This window comes from Brachyistius frenatus, unplaced genomic scaffold (genome assembly GCF_029030835.1).
Source record: "Brachyistius frenatus isolate BFR_SWC_R1_liver_20210118 unplaced genomic scaffold, ASM2903083v1 Contig_4, whole genome shotgun sequence".
NCBI classification, from domain to species: domain Eukaryota; kingdom Metazoa; phylum Chordata; class Actinopteri; family Embiotocidae; genus Brachyistius; species Brachyistius frenatus.
The window spans coordinates 10041273-10057706 of record NW_027210603.1 but is presented as its reverse complement, the minus strand read 5'-3'; the positions used below and the strand labels follow the sequence as shown (position 1 = coordinate 10057706).

Here is a 16434-nt window from a genome sequence, read left to right as displayed (position 1 = left end):
CTACTGTCTCTGACGCCACTGTTTCTGACATTGCTGTCTCTAAACCTACTGTCTCTGACCCTACTGTCTCGAGAGCATATGCTGATTATAGTGTTGTTTTCACAGGTTGGTATCTCCAGAGCCTCCTCCTAAGGGCTTCTTAGTAATGGGTTCAAAGTTTCGATACAGTGGAAGGACACAGGCTCAAACAAGACAGGCCAGTGCACTTATAGACCGGCCCGCTCCTCACTTTGAGCGTTCCACCAGCAAGCGGTACCTGCTTTCCAGGAGCTTGGATGGAGGTGAGAGCCATTGTAGTACCTCAATAAATCTGTTTATGAACGGTTGAAATATGTATTTTTAATTTATATATAATTGTAACTTCACCTTAAAAGGATTTTGGAGAATACACCTTTGGCTCTCTTGTGTAGAGTCAGATGTAGACAGAAGGATATATCAGCATAGCTAGCTTTCTTAACTTTCTTTGAAAAGCAAAAAAATTCCGCCCATCAGCACCACTTAAGCTCAAAAATGTTCCACGTGATTAGTTTAATCTGTTTGGAAGTGGAAAATGATAAGATGCAGTTTTATAGGGCTCATGTACTGCACTGTTTTTTAGCCAGGTGCAGTCAATCTAACAGACCGATATGAGATTGATCTTATCATGTTAATCCTGAAAAAAAAAAAAAAAAAAATGTTTATGTATGAGTATGAGTATGTTTCAATGAAATGTCATATTATACTTTTAAAACTTATGTTAAAGTCTGTCTTCTGACTTATCTCCTAAAGTAATTAAACTTCTGTGATTAGCAGAGTTCTCACGGCCGGTATCAGCCATGTGTGAGAACCATGATGGCCTATCCCACCGCAGCATCAGTGAACAGCGACGTCTCCACAGCCCTTCTGTGGACGAGCAGGAGACTGAGCTGGAGCCCAGTTTGGAGCAGGACGAGGATGACAGGGACCAAGAGCTGGGCCAGGAAACTGAGCTGGACAAAGACCAGGACGGCAACGTCACTCCGAACAGAAAGAAAGAGATCATGGTAGTAAAGATGTTCTGTGACCTTTCATCAATCCCCATTGTGGTAAAATTAGTTATATTTAAATGACAGAAGTTTCAAATACATTCAGTTTTAGACAACTTGAAGACAACTCTGGCTTTGGTGAAGGGAGATGGCAGGGACTGCAGGGAGGATGACGTACGTAGGTGCGGTGCAATCCTCTCAGGCCATTTGAGGTTTATCTAGCACGGGTATAATGTGGTGGCTTTGGTGGATTTAGCATTTACTAACTCTTCCCCTTTCATTCCTGTTCCTCAGGCTTACATGCTTACACTGCACTGCTCATAAATCCTTCTAAGATCTTTACAGTTTTTAACCCTTTCTCTTTATGCTGACAAATGCAAACTCAAGCATAGTCCTCTGTTGCTAACATTCTTTTTCCATGTTTTAACTCTTGCTGGCGATAAGGAGGAGGCTGAGTCAGCAGTTGACAGTAAACAGGAGGTATTTGGTGTCTGCTTATTTAGTGTCTCTGTCGGTCTGTCTTAATATTTGTCTTTATCCATCCATTACGGCTTCTTTTTTTTGAGTATTCTAATTGTACCTCCCCCTCGCTGCCTATCGTACATTTGGTTTGTCTCTGTAAGTGTGGCTGTCAATGTGTTCATTATGGAAAAAAAAACGCTGTCCTCTTGCCACCCCGGTATCACACTAAAGCTTGTAATACACTCATCAGTCCACTAGAGGGCACACTGTCAGTGTCACATTCTGCCTCGCCTATGTGTGAAACCTACATGCATGTATGACCAGTGTCCACAAAGGAGGACATGTGATGTGGTACTAAGAGTGACATGGTCCACACAGAGGTCGGGGGTCGTTGGACGCATAAACACAGGGCTTCCAGTTGGGAGACCGATGTTCTCATCCTTTAGAAAGTTACATAACATAACATATTTAATATATTTAATATATGTAACATATGTCTAAAGGTTTTTGATTTATATATATATATATATATATATATATATATAAAAATCAAAAACCTTTAGATTTATATATATAAAAATCAAAAACCTTTAGAACTAGCAAAAATAAACACTCCCATGTTGCTATATCTGTAACATTTCCAAATTTCTACTGGGAAGTTTTTTTCAAATAATTTCAGAACTTGTCTTGGCATGGTATCAAGTGGCCAAAGCTGTCCTTCCGGTCTGTCTGCCTGCCTGTCCTCTACTGACTTCCCACTTTGTCTCTGCATCTGACCTTGTTCCTGCACTCTTACCCTCTGACCTCTCCCTTGCTCGCCCATTCTCCTGCCCCAACTCAGCTCTCTCAGTTGGACCAGGAGGCCACCCCGCGTCACAAACAGGAGGTACATCTTCCTGTGTTCAGCTCATGTGCTTTTTGTCATGTATGTTGCTGTTCTGCCACATCTATAGCCTTCAGAGGATTTTATTTATTGAGATTTACTTTCATCCAGCGCCTTCAATCAATGGATCTTTATATTTGATATTTAATATTTTTTACTCTGTTATTTTTATTTCTTTACCTGTGTCTATAATGCTGCTGTTTGGGGGAAAAAAAAAAAATCCCCTTGTGGGATTAATAAAGTATCTATCTATCTATCTATCTATCTATCTATCTATCTATCTATCTATCTATCTATCTATCTATCTATCTATCCATCTATCCATCTATCTATCTATCTATCTATCTATCTATCTATCTATCTATCTATCTATCTATCTATCTATCTATCTATCTATCTATCTATCTATCTATCTATCTATCTATTAGGGGTGTGCCATATCATATCGGTCACGATAATACCGGCATTCATGAGGGGCTGCGCAGCCCCTGGAGTTTCCAAGCCAAGCTCCACAGAGACATAGCTCTAAACACAGAGCTCGGGTGAACAATTCGACTCGTTATGTTACTGTAACTGAAATAAGAGTGCAATTGAAGCCTGACATTTATTTATGAATGGACAAATGTCCACCTCAAACGTAGAAAAATAAGGCCTAAATATTGTTGAATCTGCCGACAGTAGCGAGGAAGTAATTAGAAGGTCTGCTGCCGGTCATGGTCGCCCTGGCAGAGCAGCAGCTCTGCAGTTACTATTGTTTAGAAACATGAATATTTGAAGACAAAGTTATTGCTGTTTGCTGACATAAATCTATAACATTTTGTTGAGATTGTATGTCATCAAAATTAATCATCTTTTGTCATTGTCAAAATTTGTGTTATTGCAAAAACACAAGGCCATATCATGATGTTATTTTAGGGCCATATCACTCACTCCTAATATATATTTTCTATATGTATTTTTTAATAGATTTGAATCATCCACTAGCAAGTCTCCAATGCTGCGGTTGTGGTTAAAAAGACAGATTGTCTTCCCTGAAGTGACTAAAAGCATAAGTGTATTCTTCTCTGTCCAGTGATGGGAGAAGTACTTAGATCCCTAGCTGAAGTATACATTCTCTATTATAAATTCAATTACTAGTCCTTCGTCTGAAGTCCTACTCAAGGGCAGCAGAATCCACTGAAAATAATTACAGTAAAATAGTTTGTTCTTCAGTTGAACACTTGACATTGTGAAATACTAGTGTACAGCAGTATTCATCATATCCACTGCAAAACTTTGGTTTTTGGCCAACCAAAGTAACATAATCCATGCGGCTTTAATAACCATAGCTTACATTTTATTTCCTTACTTGCAACACCGTGAATTATTATGAATGACAATATTGGATTGTCGGTACCGATGCATGAATGCTTATGTCATGCTTGATTCTCAATGTGTCAGAGCAACCAGCAAGACGACTGAACATGTTATTAATCTATTTCAACATAGTATAGCATATCTAAGACTGATAGTGTATGTGTCTACTAACAGATTATTGACAGCCAGGGCGTAAAAGGACCTGCACCCTGTGGTGTGTGTGTGTGTGTGTGTGTGTGTGTGTGTGTGTGTGTGTGTGTGTGTGCGTGTGTGTGTGTGTGTGTGTGTGTGTGTGTGTGTGTGTGTGTGTGCGTGTGTTTTGGTAACTTGTCTTTACTGTTCAGAAAGATTCTGCAATGATTAGAGGAAGATAGACACCATTGTAACTTGAATCGGGCCTTTTCTTTTTTCTGGCGCAGTGGACACGGTGCACAACAATTGGAAAGCTGTTATACTGAAATTTGGGCTTATCTAAACACTTCATGGCTTAATACAGTAACAAAATCAACGCCGTCAGCTTGCGCTCACTAGCAGCTGCAGCCACGTGCTGTTGTTGTTACTTTTCACATGAGAGAGTTACTAACTTTCCACAAGGGCCCTTTAGACATACATCATGTCTCTGACAAGGCACAGTTTATTTGGGACACAACTATTTGGGACCCCTACAAAACTAGGCTAAAAAACAAAGTAATTAAAAATAGACTTTTAATCAGTGAAAAAACTCAAAACATGTTTTATAGTAATTTTTGCATTTATGGACTTTGCAGTGAGTTTCTGGATTATCATATTCATCTGTGTTACAAGTGCTATGCAAACAATAAATCAGTCATAACTATAATTGTTTTTGGTTTTCTCCGAGCTTCAGTAGCATCTTTAATCTTCTTTCTCTCCATGGACTCAAGCGCAAAGTAGTGGAACACAAGTATGATCTCTTGTTAACACAAATATAAGCAATTCATATGGCATCCTCTTCAGTGTCTATGGAGTATTAGCTCATGGCCTGTTCAGTCATGCATATCACACATCTTGAAGCTTGCACTGCTCTTGAAAAGCATGTTGACGTCCTGCTAACGTGCACCTATTTCTCTCTGTCTTTTTTTTTTTCCCCCTTTGCCCCACGTTCTCCTCCAGTTTCTGGATAAGTCGCAGGATGTCTTGCTGAAGCACCAGGCCAGCATCAATGAGCTCAAAAGAGCCCTGAGAGAGCCCAACAGCAAGCTGGTGAACCGCGAGAAGCTTCTGTCAGACAGCTCTCCAACTGGCACACCAGAGAAGAAGGCTGTGAGTAGAGGGCTGAGGGTAGAGGGGTGGGGCTGGAGCTGGGGTCAGGAGAGCTTTCAAAGTCCATTAGAGTCAATATCTAAAATCAAACAACCTCTGATGCTTAACAATCCATCACAGGACATTCATATTCCAGTCTGAGCACTGTCATGTTGAATTCATCTTTTTCATTCTTAACTCCAGGCAAAACAGGTCATATTTTGTCACACTGAGACACTTGTTTTGCGAGTTTTTGGAACGCGCCTGAAGAAAGTGAAAATATACTGTACTGGTTTATGGCTGTAAAAATAAAACTGTGTAATGAGCATGATTAGTTGGGGTAATTATGTTTTTCCCTACCAGCATTTTAAACAGGTATCTCCTGTGCAAACAATATTATCCCTTATAGAAACAACCATTAAATAACTGCAGTTTATCTTAAGATGCGTGTGTATAATGAAGTGCATTCTCTCTTTCTTTGGAGTATCAGGGTCATTTTAACAATATCTCAGAGGTACTTGAAGATGACTGACAAGTAGCAGAGAATGCAGCATCTTGATAAGATTCGATTCAAGATGTATTTGAGATTCACTCAATGGGAGGCACTTGATAAATAATTACATGTCTTTTTTTTTTTTTTTGCCTAAATGTGACACAGTTTTATTTTTCCCAGATCACAATCTCTCTCACATTTTGGTAATTGCAGTTTTGAAAAGGAGGTTGGAGCCTTCAGAAAGGATAGTACTGTCTTTTGTCAGGTGCTGAGTTGCCTTCAGACAACCTCTCATCTACTGTCTGGCACAATCAGATTATGTCCATAGAATGTCAAATGTTGTCTGTGGCAGTAAATGAAATCTGCCATGTGCCTCATTCAAGAGAAGGGGTGGGGGTATTATTCTGTTTGACTGACAGCTGGGAAATTCTCTCTGCTCTTGACTGTTTCCACGAGATTCAGTCGAACTTAGTTCTTTGACGTGGTTCAAGTAAAACTATTTGCATTGCAAATGCCTGTTGATTTGGTTGTGTGGAGTTGCTGGCTGTCAGGTACATGGGATTGCACATTTTCAGTTTGAAGTTCTTTAAAAGGTTTCCACAGAATACCTCCTGTTAGCACTGATTATTCCTGCCTTCTTCAATTTCTCCTCTTTGCACAAAACTGTGCTTCTCACCAATTCACTCCCTCATTCTGAGTCTAAGCTCTAACGGCTGTTCTTCCTTCTCTTTTAATCTCTCTCTGCCTCACGTCGGCCAGTCGTTGGGCCAAGCGGCTGGAAAGGACCCTGCAAACAGCCTGTCTGTTGAGGGTTTCGTCCAGAAGACTCTGGTGACTTCACCTGAGGTTGCACATCTCTCACTCTTTCTCTTTCGTTTAACAGTTTACTATTTATAGCATTTGTGGGTTGGTGCCCTGCTGTCACTCATTTGTTTATTGTTTAAGAAGCACATATTGAACAATTTATGCCAATGTTTACCAGAACTTCAATATGTACCACTTGTACTTTTTGTCCCCTTTTCTGTTATTGAAATCATTGTGTAGATTTCATTACTTGCAAGCAGCTATGCTTGGCATGTCTAACTGTGTTTAATCTATACCAACATGTAGGGCTCTGAGGAGTGGGTATTGATTGAAAAACAAGAACCTTATCAACAAGACGATGACTGGAAGGCAGAGGAGAAGAACAACTCTCTCACATCTGATGCCTCATGGGAGAAAAAGGAGCTGGAAAAAGAGATAGATATTTCCAAAATGATACATAAAGAGGTCACAGAGTATGACAGAAAAGAAATGAAAAGCCATATTGATGAATTTCCATCAACAAAATCGTTCAGAGAGGCAGATGCATGCTCTGAATCTCAGCGTTTTGTGATTCAATTATCCGAGAATGTAGACTCATCTCAAGACAAATCTCAAAGCAAACCATTTCGAGCCTCAGACCTTGAGGCAAACAGTGATGTGGCCCCGGGCTCGCGCCAGATAAAAGAATGTGCAGCTTCTAAACCAAGGAAAAAGAGAAGACCCCAGAGCTTAAACCTGGAAATGCCTGCAGAGCTCATCTACAGGAAAGGAGGCAGTGATTCTACCGGTGAAGAAAATGAGGGCTCAGACTCGGACAACAGCCCAGAAATAACATCTAAAAGAGGAAATCATTGTGAGTTGTCCCCAGTGGTGATGATGAAAGATGATCAGGGATTAGGAAAGGATCAGTGTATCAGGGTCTATAAAGACAGCAGACAAGAGGATATATTAGTAGGTGAGAGCAAGGAGGTCTCTACTGAAGAAGCAGAGCAGGTAAAGAGAAAAGTGAGCCAAGTTGGGGCAGCAGATATTGATTTAGCCTCAGTGAATGGACCCGGAGAGGTAGAACAGGACAGTGCATTGTCAGGTGTTACGGGAGAGTGTGTGATGAAGGTCCGAGGGAGAGGCCTCATTGACAACAAAGACCTAGCAGAGGTAAAACTTCGACAGGTCAGGACACACGAGAGAAAGATCAGCAGCTCTGGAGGAGAGGATGTTGAGGGCTTCATGAGTGACAGAGGTCAGAGGACGTCTCTCCACCGCCTGTCAGGCAGCAGCTACCAGTCGGAGATTACCAGGATTGTTCCTCTCAAGCCAGAGCGGTCGAAGAGCGTAGCGTGTAAAGACGAAAGGGACCAGACAGGACCGGAGGAGCCTGCACGGGTCATGAGAAGAGAATACCGCTGGTCGGTCGGCTCTCCGGAGGGATCCTCAGACCTCAACTGGACCGATGTCTCCTCCTTTAATTCTGCATTTGCAGCAGATCTGGAGGGCTTCGCTAAAGCAGAACGTCCAGATTATAGCTTCCAGTCTACAGAGTCGACGGAAAATCAGTCATTGAGCTCAAAGATTTCAGCGCTTCCCAAGATGGCTCCCCCAGCCCCGCCGGTGAAAACACAGAAGGCCAGAGAGTCTGGACTAATACTGAGGAACAGCCGAAATGCCGGCAGGGAGCCGAGCCTGGACACAGCCAAGAAGAGACACTCGGTAACTGCTTGGCATCTGCTATTCAGTCATTGGAAATAGCGCATGAGCTTCAGACAGATTCGCACGCCATTTTTCTTTTTTTCTCCGTTTTCAGTGACTTAAAACACTCATCCATCTTACGTGTTCGTCCCTTTATGAAGAGCTGGCGGAGCGGTACTTCTGCTCTGTCTTGTGGCAAAAATCAGACAAAAAGTTTGGACATTTTCCCACATGGCAACCCAATTTATCCCCTCCCATTGCCCTCAACATGCACCACACTGTCTGGCAAATCTGTACAGCTCAACACTGGCTGTGAAAGTTCAAAAAGACAAAAATCCATATTTCATGTTTTGGTTGTTGGTTTGTCTTATCTGTCTTTTATAACTTGTGAGCCTCAAATTTCCCTCACATCATTCCTTGTCAGTGGGTGGTAAGGAAAGTAAGGCTCACACATTAGCAACACTCCAATGATTTTTGCACATCTCCATTGCGTTTTCACACTGGATATACAAAACAAACTATTTATTTCATATTAATGTTGCAAATTGAATCACTCATTTGCGAAAGAAAGGTTGAAATCTACTGCCATCCATTACTTTGTCAGAGAGAGCCATTATCTCCCAAAATTAAAGATAAATGGAGTATGGAATTGGTTTGTTCACATTGAGAAAATGCATCAGACTAATGTTAAAAAAACAGAACAAAATGTCCCCTGATTCTTCACATGGGTTTAAACAATCATAAATCAGGACCATTATTTCCTTCAACCCCACCTGAATAGAAAGCCAAACAGTGTTACAAACACACTCTTTCCTCAGACTGTGAAACCCCAGCAGGCGGTAAGCAGCCAGACACCACAGCTCAGTGGCTGACACAGTCAGATTTGCTGCTTTCATTTCACTGTTGGTATCATTGGGAGCTTGTACGCATTTGGCACTGGAATGAAAGGAATTTGAAGTGAATAGACATGACAGCTTTCATCATTTCCCACCTTTTCATCTGAGTTAAGCTCTTGCATATATTGGATTAAACAGGCATGAGAAGAGGTGTTGCATAGCTCTCAGTGTGCAAACAGTCCTCACAGGCAAGTGACAATCATACCAAGATCTGATTGAACGGGAGGGGAGTGTGGGAAAATATTAGATGCTCCTCCAAACATGTGGACCCACTCTTACAGTTGTATTGACAGGCTTTGAAATACATCCCGGCACCTTTTATCTGACATTTAACAATATTGTTTGGAAGTATTTGAATACTCTCCTGTTGAAATTCAAGGTGCGTCGTGTTGCAACACTTTCTCAGCTGGTCGATGAGTTGCTGCTGTTGTGCTAAAAACCTGTTCATTACACAAACCACATGATTCTCTTGTCCTGCCTCTGCAAATAACATCAAATGGCTGTGGATGTTGTTTTTGTTGCAGAAAGCTCACCTCTTTTCTGTCCTCTGAACTGTATTGCTGTATGCTGTGTTACTGTAGAGTAGTGCTCGAAATTTGTGCCTGAATCCATTTGGACCTGACTGGATCTGCACAGAGCCAGCGGGCTTAGATTGGGTCTGGCTGAATTTCTCACCTAAACTTGGGTTTATGTTATTAAGACATTAAAAAAGCTGATTTGTTAGCTTCTTATGAGTAACTCATTTCCAAGTGTTTGCTTTGTTTGCACTCCCAATTAGCAGTACGCCAGGATCCCAGTTTAGGTTTGCACCTCGCATTTTGTGGTCAGATCACACTAAGCTCATACTTTCAGGCCCCAGTCAAGCGCTGCTGTTAGGATCTCTGTGTATGGTGACCTGTCACTCCATAGTCCATTTCAGCTTGTGCTAACCTCCACATGCTCTCTTTGCTCTTTCCTCTGCTTCCCCCTGCAGGAGCCTGTCTCTACTCCTGCTATATATGAAGAGCCGTTTGCTGATTTCAAGGTTATTCATTTCTATTTAACCCAACCTTCCCACTCATCATCTCTTTTCCTCTCTGCATCCCTAATGGCTAAAATGCATGCCTCCGAACGGACTGCAGCAGTTTCTCCAAAAAAAATAGCCAAAAGCTAGAGAGGATAAAGTGAGTTATTATTTCCACAAGCTGCCCACATCCACCATTATGATAATAGTTTGAATTGAATGTGTGGGTTAAAAACAACACCATTGTAATTGGGTATTGCTGGTATGATCCAGTTTATATAGGGATTTAATGAGTGTTGTTGTTATAGTTAAGCTGCCTAATTCTAATGATGTGATTCCAAGTGTTTGGCTGGTGGGCCTTTAAAACTGAGTTTTTTTTGCTTCCGACCCATCATCGTGGGTTTTATATGTAAGCAAACATGGGTAACAGATTAAAAGGTTGAAATGCCTTTATTTTATGCCTTTGAATCTGATTATTTTTACCCAATAAATCATTGTCGTAGGACCTACCTACAGTACATACAACCTGAAACTAGAGATACTGCCTTTCAACAGTTGCGGGTACTCGTGAGAAGATGCAGAATCTACAACCAATGCATTCTTTCAGTTTTGTCGTCTATTTTTACTAGTTTGTTAACAATATAAACTCTATTTCAAATATATACAGCCCTTGTTTTGATAAGTGTCGACTTGTCTATCGACTATAAATACTTAAAATGCACTCTCATTAGATATACATTTTCAGTTTAATACATTTACAAATGTAATTTTGCTTTTCAAATGACTTCCTCAACAATCAAAATAGCAGTTACTGAAACCTTCTACGAGGGTAGATCAATAAGTTCCCAGACCTGTCCTGTTGCATGCGAATAATGCACACCACTTGATGTGCACAGAGCAGAAAGAGGTAAAACCCTAATGTGTGAGCGTTACAAATTTCGTCACTCGGTCAAACGCAGCACCTGAGTTACACAAGGATTTCTGACCGCTGGTTTTGCATCCCTGCAATTTCTCAGTGAAAATGTAAAACTCTGGAAATTGGCAATGGAAACCCTTAAAAACATTCAGTGCAATTGACCTAAACTGTGGCAGGGTGACACTTTGGTTCTCCAAAATGACCATGCGCATGCCCACAGCACGTTGAAAAGGCACAAGTTCCAAGTACACTTCACTGTGTTGCACGTCGTTCACGTACAACGGGAGAAGTCTCGGGACTTATTGAGTCACCCTCTATGTTATTATTAACCTGAAATTTAGCTCATTTCTATTTCCACCATCATACTTGGAGCTACAGCTGTCTTAATTATATGTGCTTTAACAAACCAAATTATCGAGATGAATATTTTTACGAGGCAGAAAAACAAATATAGTCAATTTTGTTTTTGCTTTTTGTAGGTTCAGTCATGGTTACATTAAGCTAGCGTTCTCTTGATATAGTCTTAATATGTCTTTTGTTGCTCTGTGGCAGAGTGCAGTGGCTTCCACAAATGTGCAACAGTTACTGTCGCTTAAACTGGAAACTACAAAGTCAGATTAAGATTTTGACTCAGTTTTGAGGTGTGTAGCTACTGCGTCCTGCCTTTCTATGGTAGTGCTACGCTTTATTTTTCTGGTGTACACATTTTTCATCCAATTGTTCCAACTTTTTGTTTTTGAGATAACTGCTTGCGCTATGTTTTTTAGTTTTACTGTATATGTACAATGGCTTCGATTTTATATCCTCCATCAATCAAAGTACAGATGCCAACTTCAAACATGAAGATGATACTCCCATCCTATTCCAATACATCTCCATCATCCAAGTGACAGTAGCCATGTATCAGAGTGGTGAACCTGTGTCTGTACCTGTACCAGAAGGAGCTCGGGGACAGGAGACCTCAGCCAAGTGTAGCCTTGGAGGAGGAGCAGGAGCGGGACACCGTGGCCTGCATGAGGGAAGCCCAACTGGGCATCGAGCGGAAGTGCTCCAGCATGACGGTCAGCTCAACGTCTAGCCTGGAAGCCGAGGTCGACTTCACTGTCATTACGGACCTCCACTCTGGCGTGGAGGACTTTTCTAAAGTCATGTCAGAGCTGGGAGAGCGCGAGCGGCAACCAGAAGTGGGCCGGGAGGACTTTGAGGAGACCTCCAGGTTCTACTCTGCCCGACTAATGGGCTTCCGGGACAAGTCTCCCATGGAGGAGAAGCTTCCTGAGGAGGGAATGCATTATGAGGTAGACAAATCTCCCATCCACCATCCATCCGACTATTCATCTTCATGACCCTCTGGATTCACCCTGCCTTGATGGACTTTTCTGTTTTTCTTTGACCATTTCCCATTGTTTAAATATTGTTACATTTTGTTCTTTATTGTTTTTTTTTTTCAAAATTGGTTTTCGTTGTATTTGTTAATGTATTAATTGCCGAATTTGTCCTTATTTGATTTTTGTCTTTTCAGTGTTTTTGTGTTTGTTTTAATTTTCCATAATCATTTGCATGACTTCAACAATCCAAACAGTCTAATAAAAAAAGTTTCACAGTTTGTTTGTTTAATTGCATTGCTCTGAAATGTATGCTGCTTGCAAGCAATGGCTCCACAGTCTTAAGAGGATTTGCTGTGAAGAAATGACTTGCTGATTTTTGACTTAAATGTACTGTTTGTGTTTCAACACAGCCTCCAGTTGCAAAGAAAGACCCCAGTGCTGTGTGTGTGGCCCACAAGCTGAAGAGGGCCGATACCAAGACGGAGACACACACAAATGGATCAGAAGTTCACCCCAACATCATGAATGTCCCACCACAGGTAAACCAATAACAAGAACAGTATGTGAGCAAACCTTACTTTAATTTCATATACATATACTGCAGCAAAATCACACATCTGCTCCCTTTGGTTTTCCATTTTACTTTAGTTGTTATTTATTGCATGTATACGCTCTTGAGAGTGTTTCAATAAATAAAATATTAATACTAAATAATAAATATGTACATTATATATACACACAATGTACATATTTATTGCGCACACCAGTATATATGAGTTACTATAAGAAAAAGAAGGCAAGAAAGGAAAGGAGAAAACTATGTTAGTAGGCTATGATTTTTTTCCACTTTTACTTTACTTATAAGGTCAGCTACTGTATAAATTGTCATTCTGACACAATATTTGTTAATAGTTTAAGTTTAAGTCTTATTTGGAGAATACATGTAAGTGTCAGATAAGAACCATTAATACCACTGTCATGTCAGTCCATTCAATATAAAGCTACAGCCAGCAGCTACGGTTGGAAACTGAAACAGCTATCGTGGCTGTGCCCAAAATTAAATAAGTCCACCTATCAACACCTTTAGAATTGTTTTATTTTTATTTTTTCTTAGAGGTTACATGCCAGACTATTTGGTCAGGCATAGTGACTTCCTTGAGTTTCCTTCGATTGCCTGGCAACCTCATGGTGAAACACGCTGTTGTTTTTACACTTTAAATTTTTGTGCAGCTTCAATGAACAAAATACCATGCCAATTATTACGCTTCAGATGGGCCTTCATGTGTATTTTGGTACCTTCATACAGATCGAGGATTGATGTCCTCTTTCAGCTAAGTTAACCAGCTGTTAACTGTTGCTTCATAGTGTATTTATCTCATAGACATACAAATTGTATCGATCCGCTCATCTAACCAAATAAGAAAGTGAAAGTGTATTTTCCCAAAATGTTGAATGAGTTAAGCTACAGTTCTGGTTGAAAGTGAGGACATTCTGCATCACAGGATAAATTCCATCAGTCACCCATCAAATAGACTAATTTGCAATGAAGAATTCCATATTTTTACGTAGCTCCGGAGTCTTGATTAGACGATAAAGCATTCTCTTTGGGCTTCAGTGACATGACGGCCATATTCCCCACAGACGCATGACATAATAGCATCGTTATGGAGTGATTCAAGTATTGACAGTGTATTAATGAGGATGATAAAAGAAGGTGCGAATCCCATTCATCTCCGGAGGCAGAGATTTGAGTGCCGTCCCACAGATGCCTTATTAAAATGTAATCATCGCTTGGCTCTTTAGCCATTCGGCTAATGGTGTGGATGAACTCAGGCAACGATGTAGAGAGGCTGCCTTTGAAGTGCCAGATCAGTGTTCAGTCAAATTTACAAAGATGTCAGAATGAACCACAGTAGAGAGAGAGAGTGTGTGTGGATGCATCTGCAGCAAATGGAGGATGACGTCATCTATTGGCAGATAAAGATCTCCACCAGCGACATTGCACAGCCAGCAGAGGGAGACATGTTTTATCTGATGAGTTTCTCAACAACAGCACAAAAGCTGGGCTGTTATTCTGAGCAAGCTGCAGGCTTTGAATATATGTACCTGATCCTGATTGTATTTAAAGTTTTGCTTTCAGTTTTGCTTAAAATGTTGCTTTCATAAACAAATCATGAAAGTACACTTGTGAAAAAATAAGTACATCCCTTGGAAATTGTCTAATTTTTCAGCATATTCCAGCAAGCAAACACTTCACATTAAAAAAAAAGAATTTTCCAAAACCTCTACTTTTATCAAATCTTAAATCCTTAAAATAGAACCAATGGTTCCACATTAGGTGCCAATGATTATATTAATTAAGCCTCTGACATCTCGGGTCTGGTGTTGTCTTTGCTGTTGTGTGGCGTCATCATGCCAACATCTTAAGTGCTCTCTAACACCTTCAGAAACAAGGTTGTGGATGGCGGAGGGATTTAAAACAAAAATATTTAGAAAAGGCTGTGAGGAAATTGTTTTTATTTCAAACAACTGCTGGCCAAGCTAATTCAGTGTAATAGCAGACTGTTTGATGCAAAAAAAGAATTCTCCAAGAAGCCCAAATTTCATCACACAATCTTCGGGGAACTCTTGCAACTGTTGGTGTTAAAATGCATGTATCTACAGTCAGAAAGATGGAGGATTGGCAGGAAAACGTCTTTAGAATATTAGAGCAAAACTACAGTTTTCTAATGAAAATATAGGCAAATACCAGGCCTTTTTGGAATAATGTGCTCATGACAGACAAATCAAGATGGATTTGTTTGGTCAGTAGACATTTTCTGTGCAGACCAAAGACAGTTTTTCAGGAAAAGAACCTCACATCAACTGTAGCGGATGGCTGTGGAAATATAAATTCTGCATCATATCAAAGAGTGCTTGAAGAAAATGTGAGACCATCTGTGTGAAAATTGAAGAGGAACCCTAATTGGACCTTTCGAATTGATCCTAAGCACAGCAGCAAACCCACAAAGGAATCACTCAAATAAACGAAATGGAGGGTTATGGAGCCAAAGCTCAATGCCCGTTTCAAATCCCTACAACAGGGGGCAGTACAAAAACTTTCTAACATCTTTCAATTGAAGAAATTTTGCATGGAAGTGTTATGAAATGTCAGCGAGCCAAATTCAGAGACTAGTGGGCAATTATGCAAAATTTACAAGAAGTTGTTTGTGCTTAAGGGGGCAATACTAGCTTCTGATGCCAAGGATGTACTTACTTTTTCTACAGAATAATATTACATCAATACTACACCTTTATCTGTAGTCACAGTTTAAAAAAACAATCTATTGTTTCTTTGTCCACTATGTCAAAGACGCCAACAATTTCCATTTTATATATACTTACTTTATTACATGATTGTACACACACACACACACACACACACACACACACACACACACACACACACACACACACACACACACACACACACACACACACACACACACACACACACACACATAATGAAATTCAACATGTTGTCAATACAAAACCTGACATTACTTTTTTTTTTAAATTTGTTTTTATTGTATGACAGTTTGATTAAATGACAACTACAATTGGCAAGAACAATTTGATTTAATGGGTCAAATTTTATACATTAGAACAATTTACCCAGGTCCATGTAGTTTCGTTAAAGTGAGACAATATAGCTTTTGAAGGATGAAAAATATAGCAAACTTTAATAAAGGATTTTTTTTGTTTTGTTTTGTTTTTTTACAAATATACTCAAAGCCAAAAAAAGAACTTAATCTCATCAGCAGATATGCTTGTTATAGGAGAGACTTTTCTCTCTACTATACCTGCAACTAATGACATTAACAAGCCAAGACAGACCATCAATAAGTCATTTTAACTTGTCATAGCAGCAAAAGTAGAGGTGAAATTAATTTTAATGATGGTACAGATCCATCAAGTGTCCCAGCAGCCATGACAGCAAACCAGCATGCACAACACCAGGATCCTTAACATAGCTCCCAGAATGGAAGCTGCTCATCATCTTATGTTATATTATCATATACGCTTTTCCTCCTGTGTCATGCCAAAATGTCCACTGTGAACAAGGTCCAGCCTAGAATTGCGCAACCGATTACAGTGTAATCTTTATTAAGGTTATGAAATACACCCATTATTTTCCTGCTGTGACAGGTCAGAACGTCTGCTGTGGAAAAGTGTATTATTTACCTCATGTTGAAATTCCACACTACATAGCGGTTCTAATCATTTGTTCACCATGCACTGTATTCACTCTGACAAAGTTACAAGGAAGTAAACATGTAATTTCTGAGTGTGCTGTTGTTGCA

The 16434-nt window shown here is 40.2% G+C and overlaps 1 protein-coding gene across 8 annotated transcripts in view; it reads left to right on the top strand.

Moving 5' to 3' along the window:
• LOC138630379 (band 4.1-like protein 1) overlaps positions 1–16434 on the top strand; it is an 84058-nt gene that overhangs the window by 60621 nt on the left and 7003 nt on the right. For 2 of the 8 annotated variants that reach the window (XM_069714681.1, XM_069714692.1), the window contains 10 exons: positions 106–281; positions 790–1022; positions 1449–1484; positions 2308–2352; positions 4837–4986; positions 6218–6304; positions 6569–7969; positions 9818–9868; positions 11702–12061; positions 12502–12630. In XM_069714681.1, coding sequence (XP_069570782.1) covers positions 106–281; positions 790–1022; positions 1449–1484; positions 2308–2352; positions 4837–4986; positions 6218–6304; positions 6569–7969; positions 9818–9868; positions 11702–12061; positions 12502–12630 — 2668 coding nt within the window. The remainder of the gene's footprint in view (positions 1–105; positions 282–789; positions 1023–1448; positions 1485–2307; positions 2353–4836; positions 4987–6217; positions 6305–6568; positions 7970–9817; positions 9869–11701; positions 12062–12501; positions 12631–16434) is intronic. The other 6 variants (XM_069714701.1, XM_069714710.1, XM_069714727.1 and 3 more) reach the window with 6 other exon arrangements.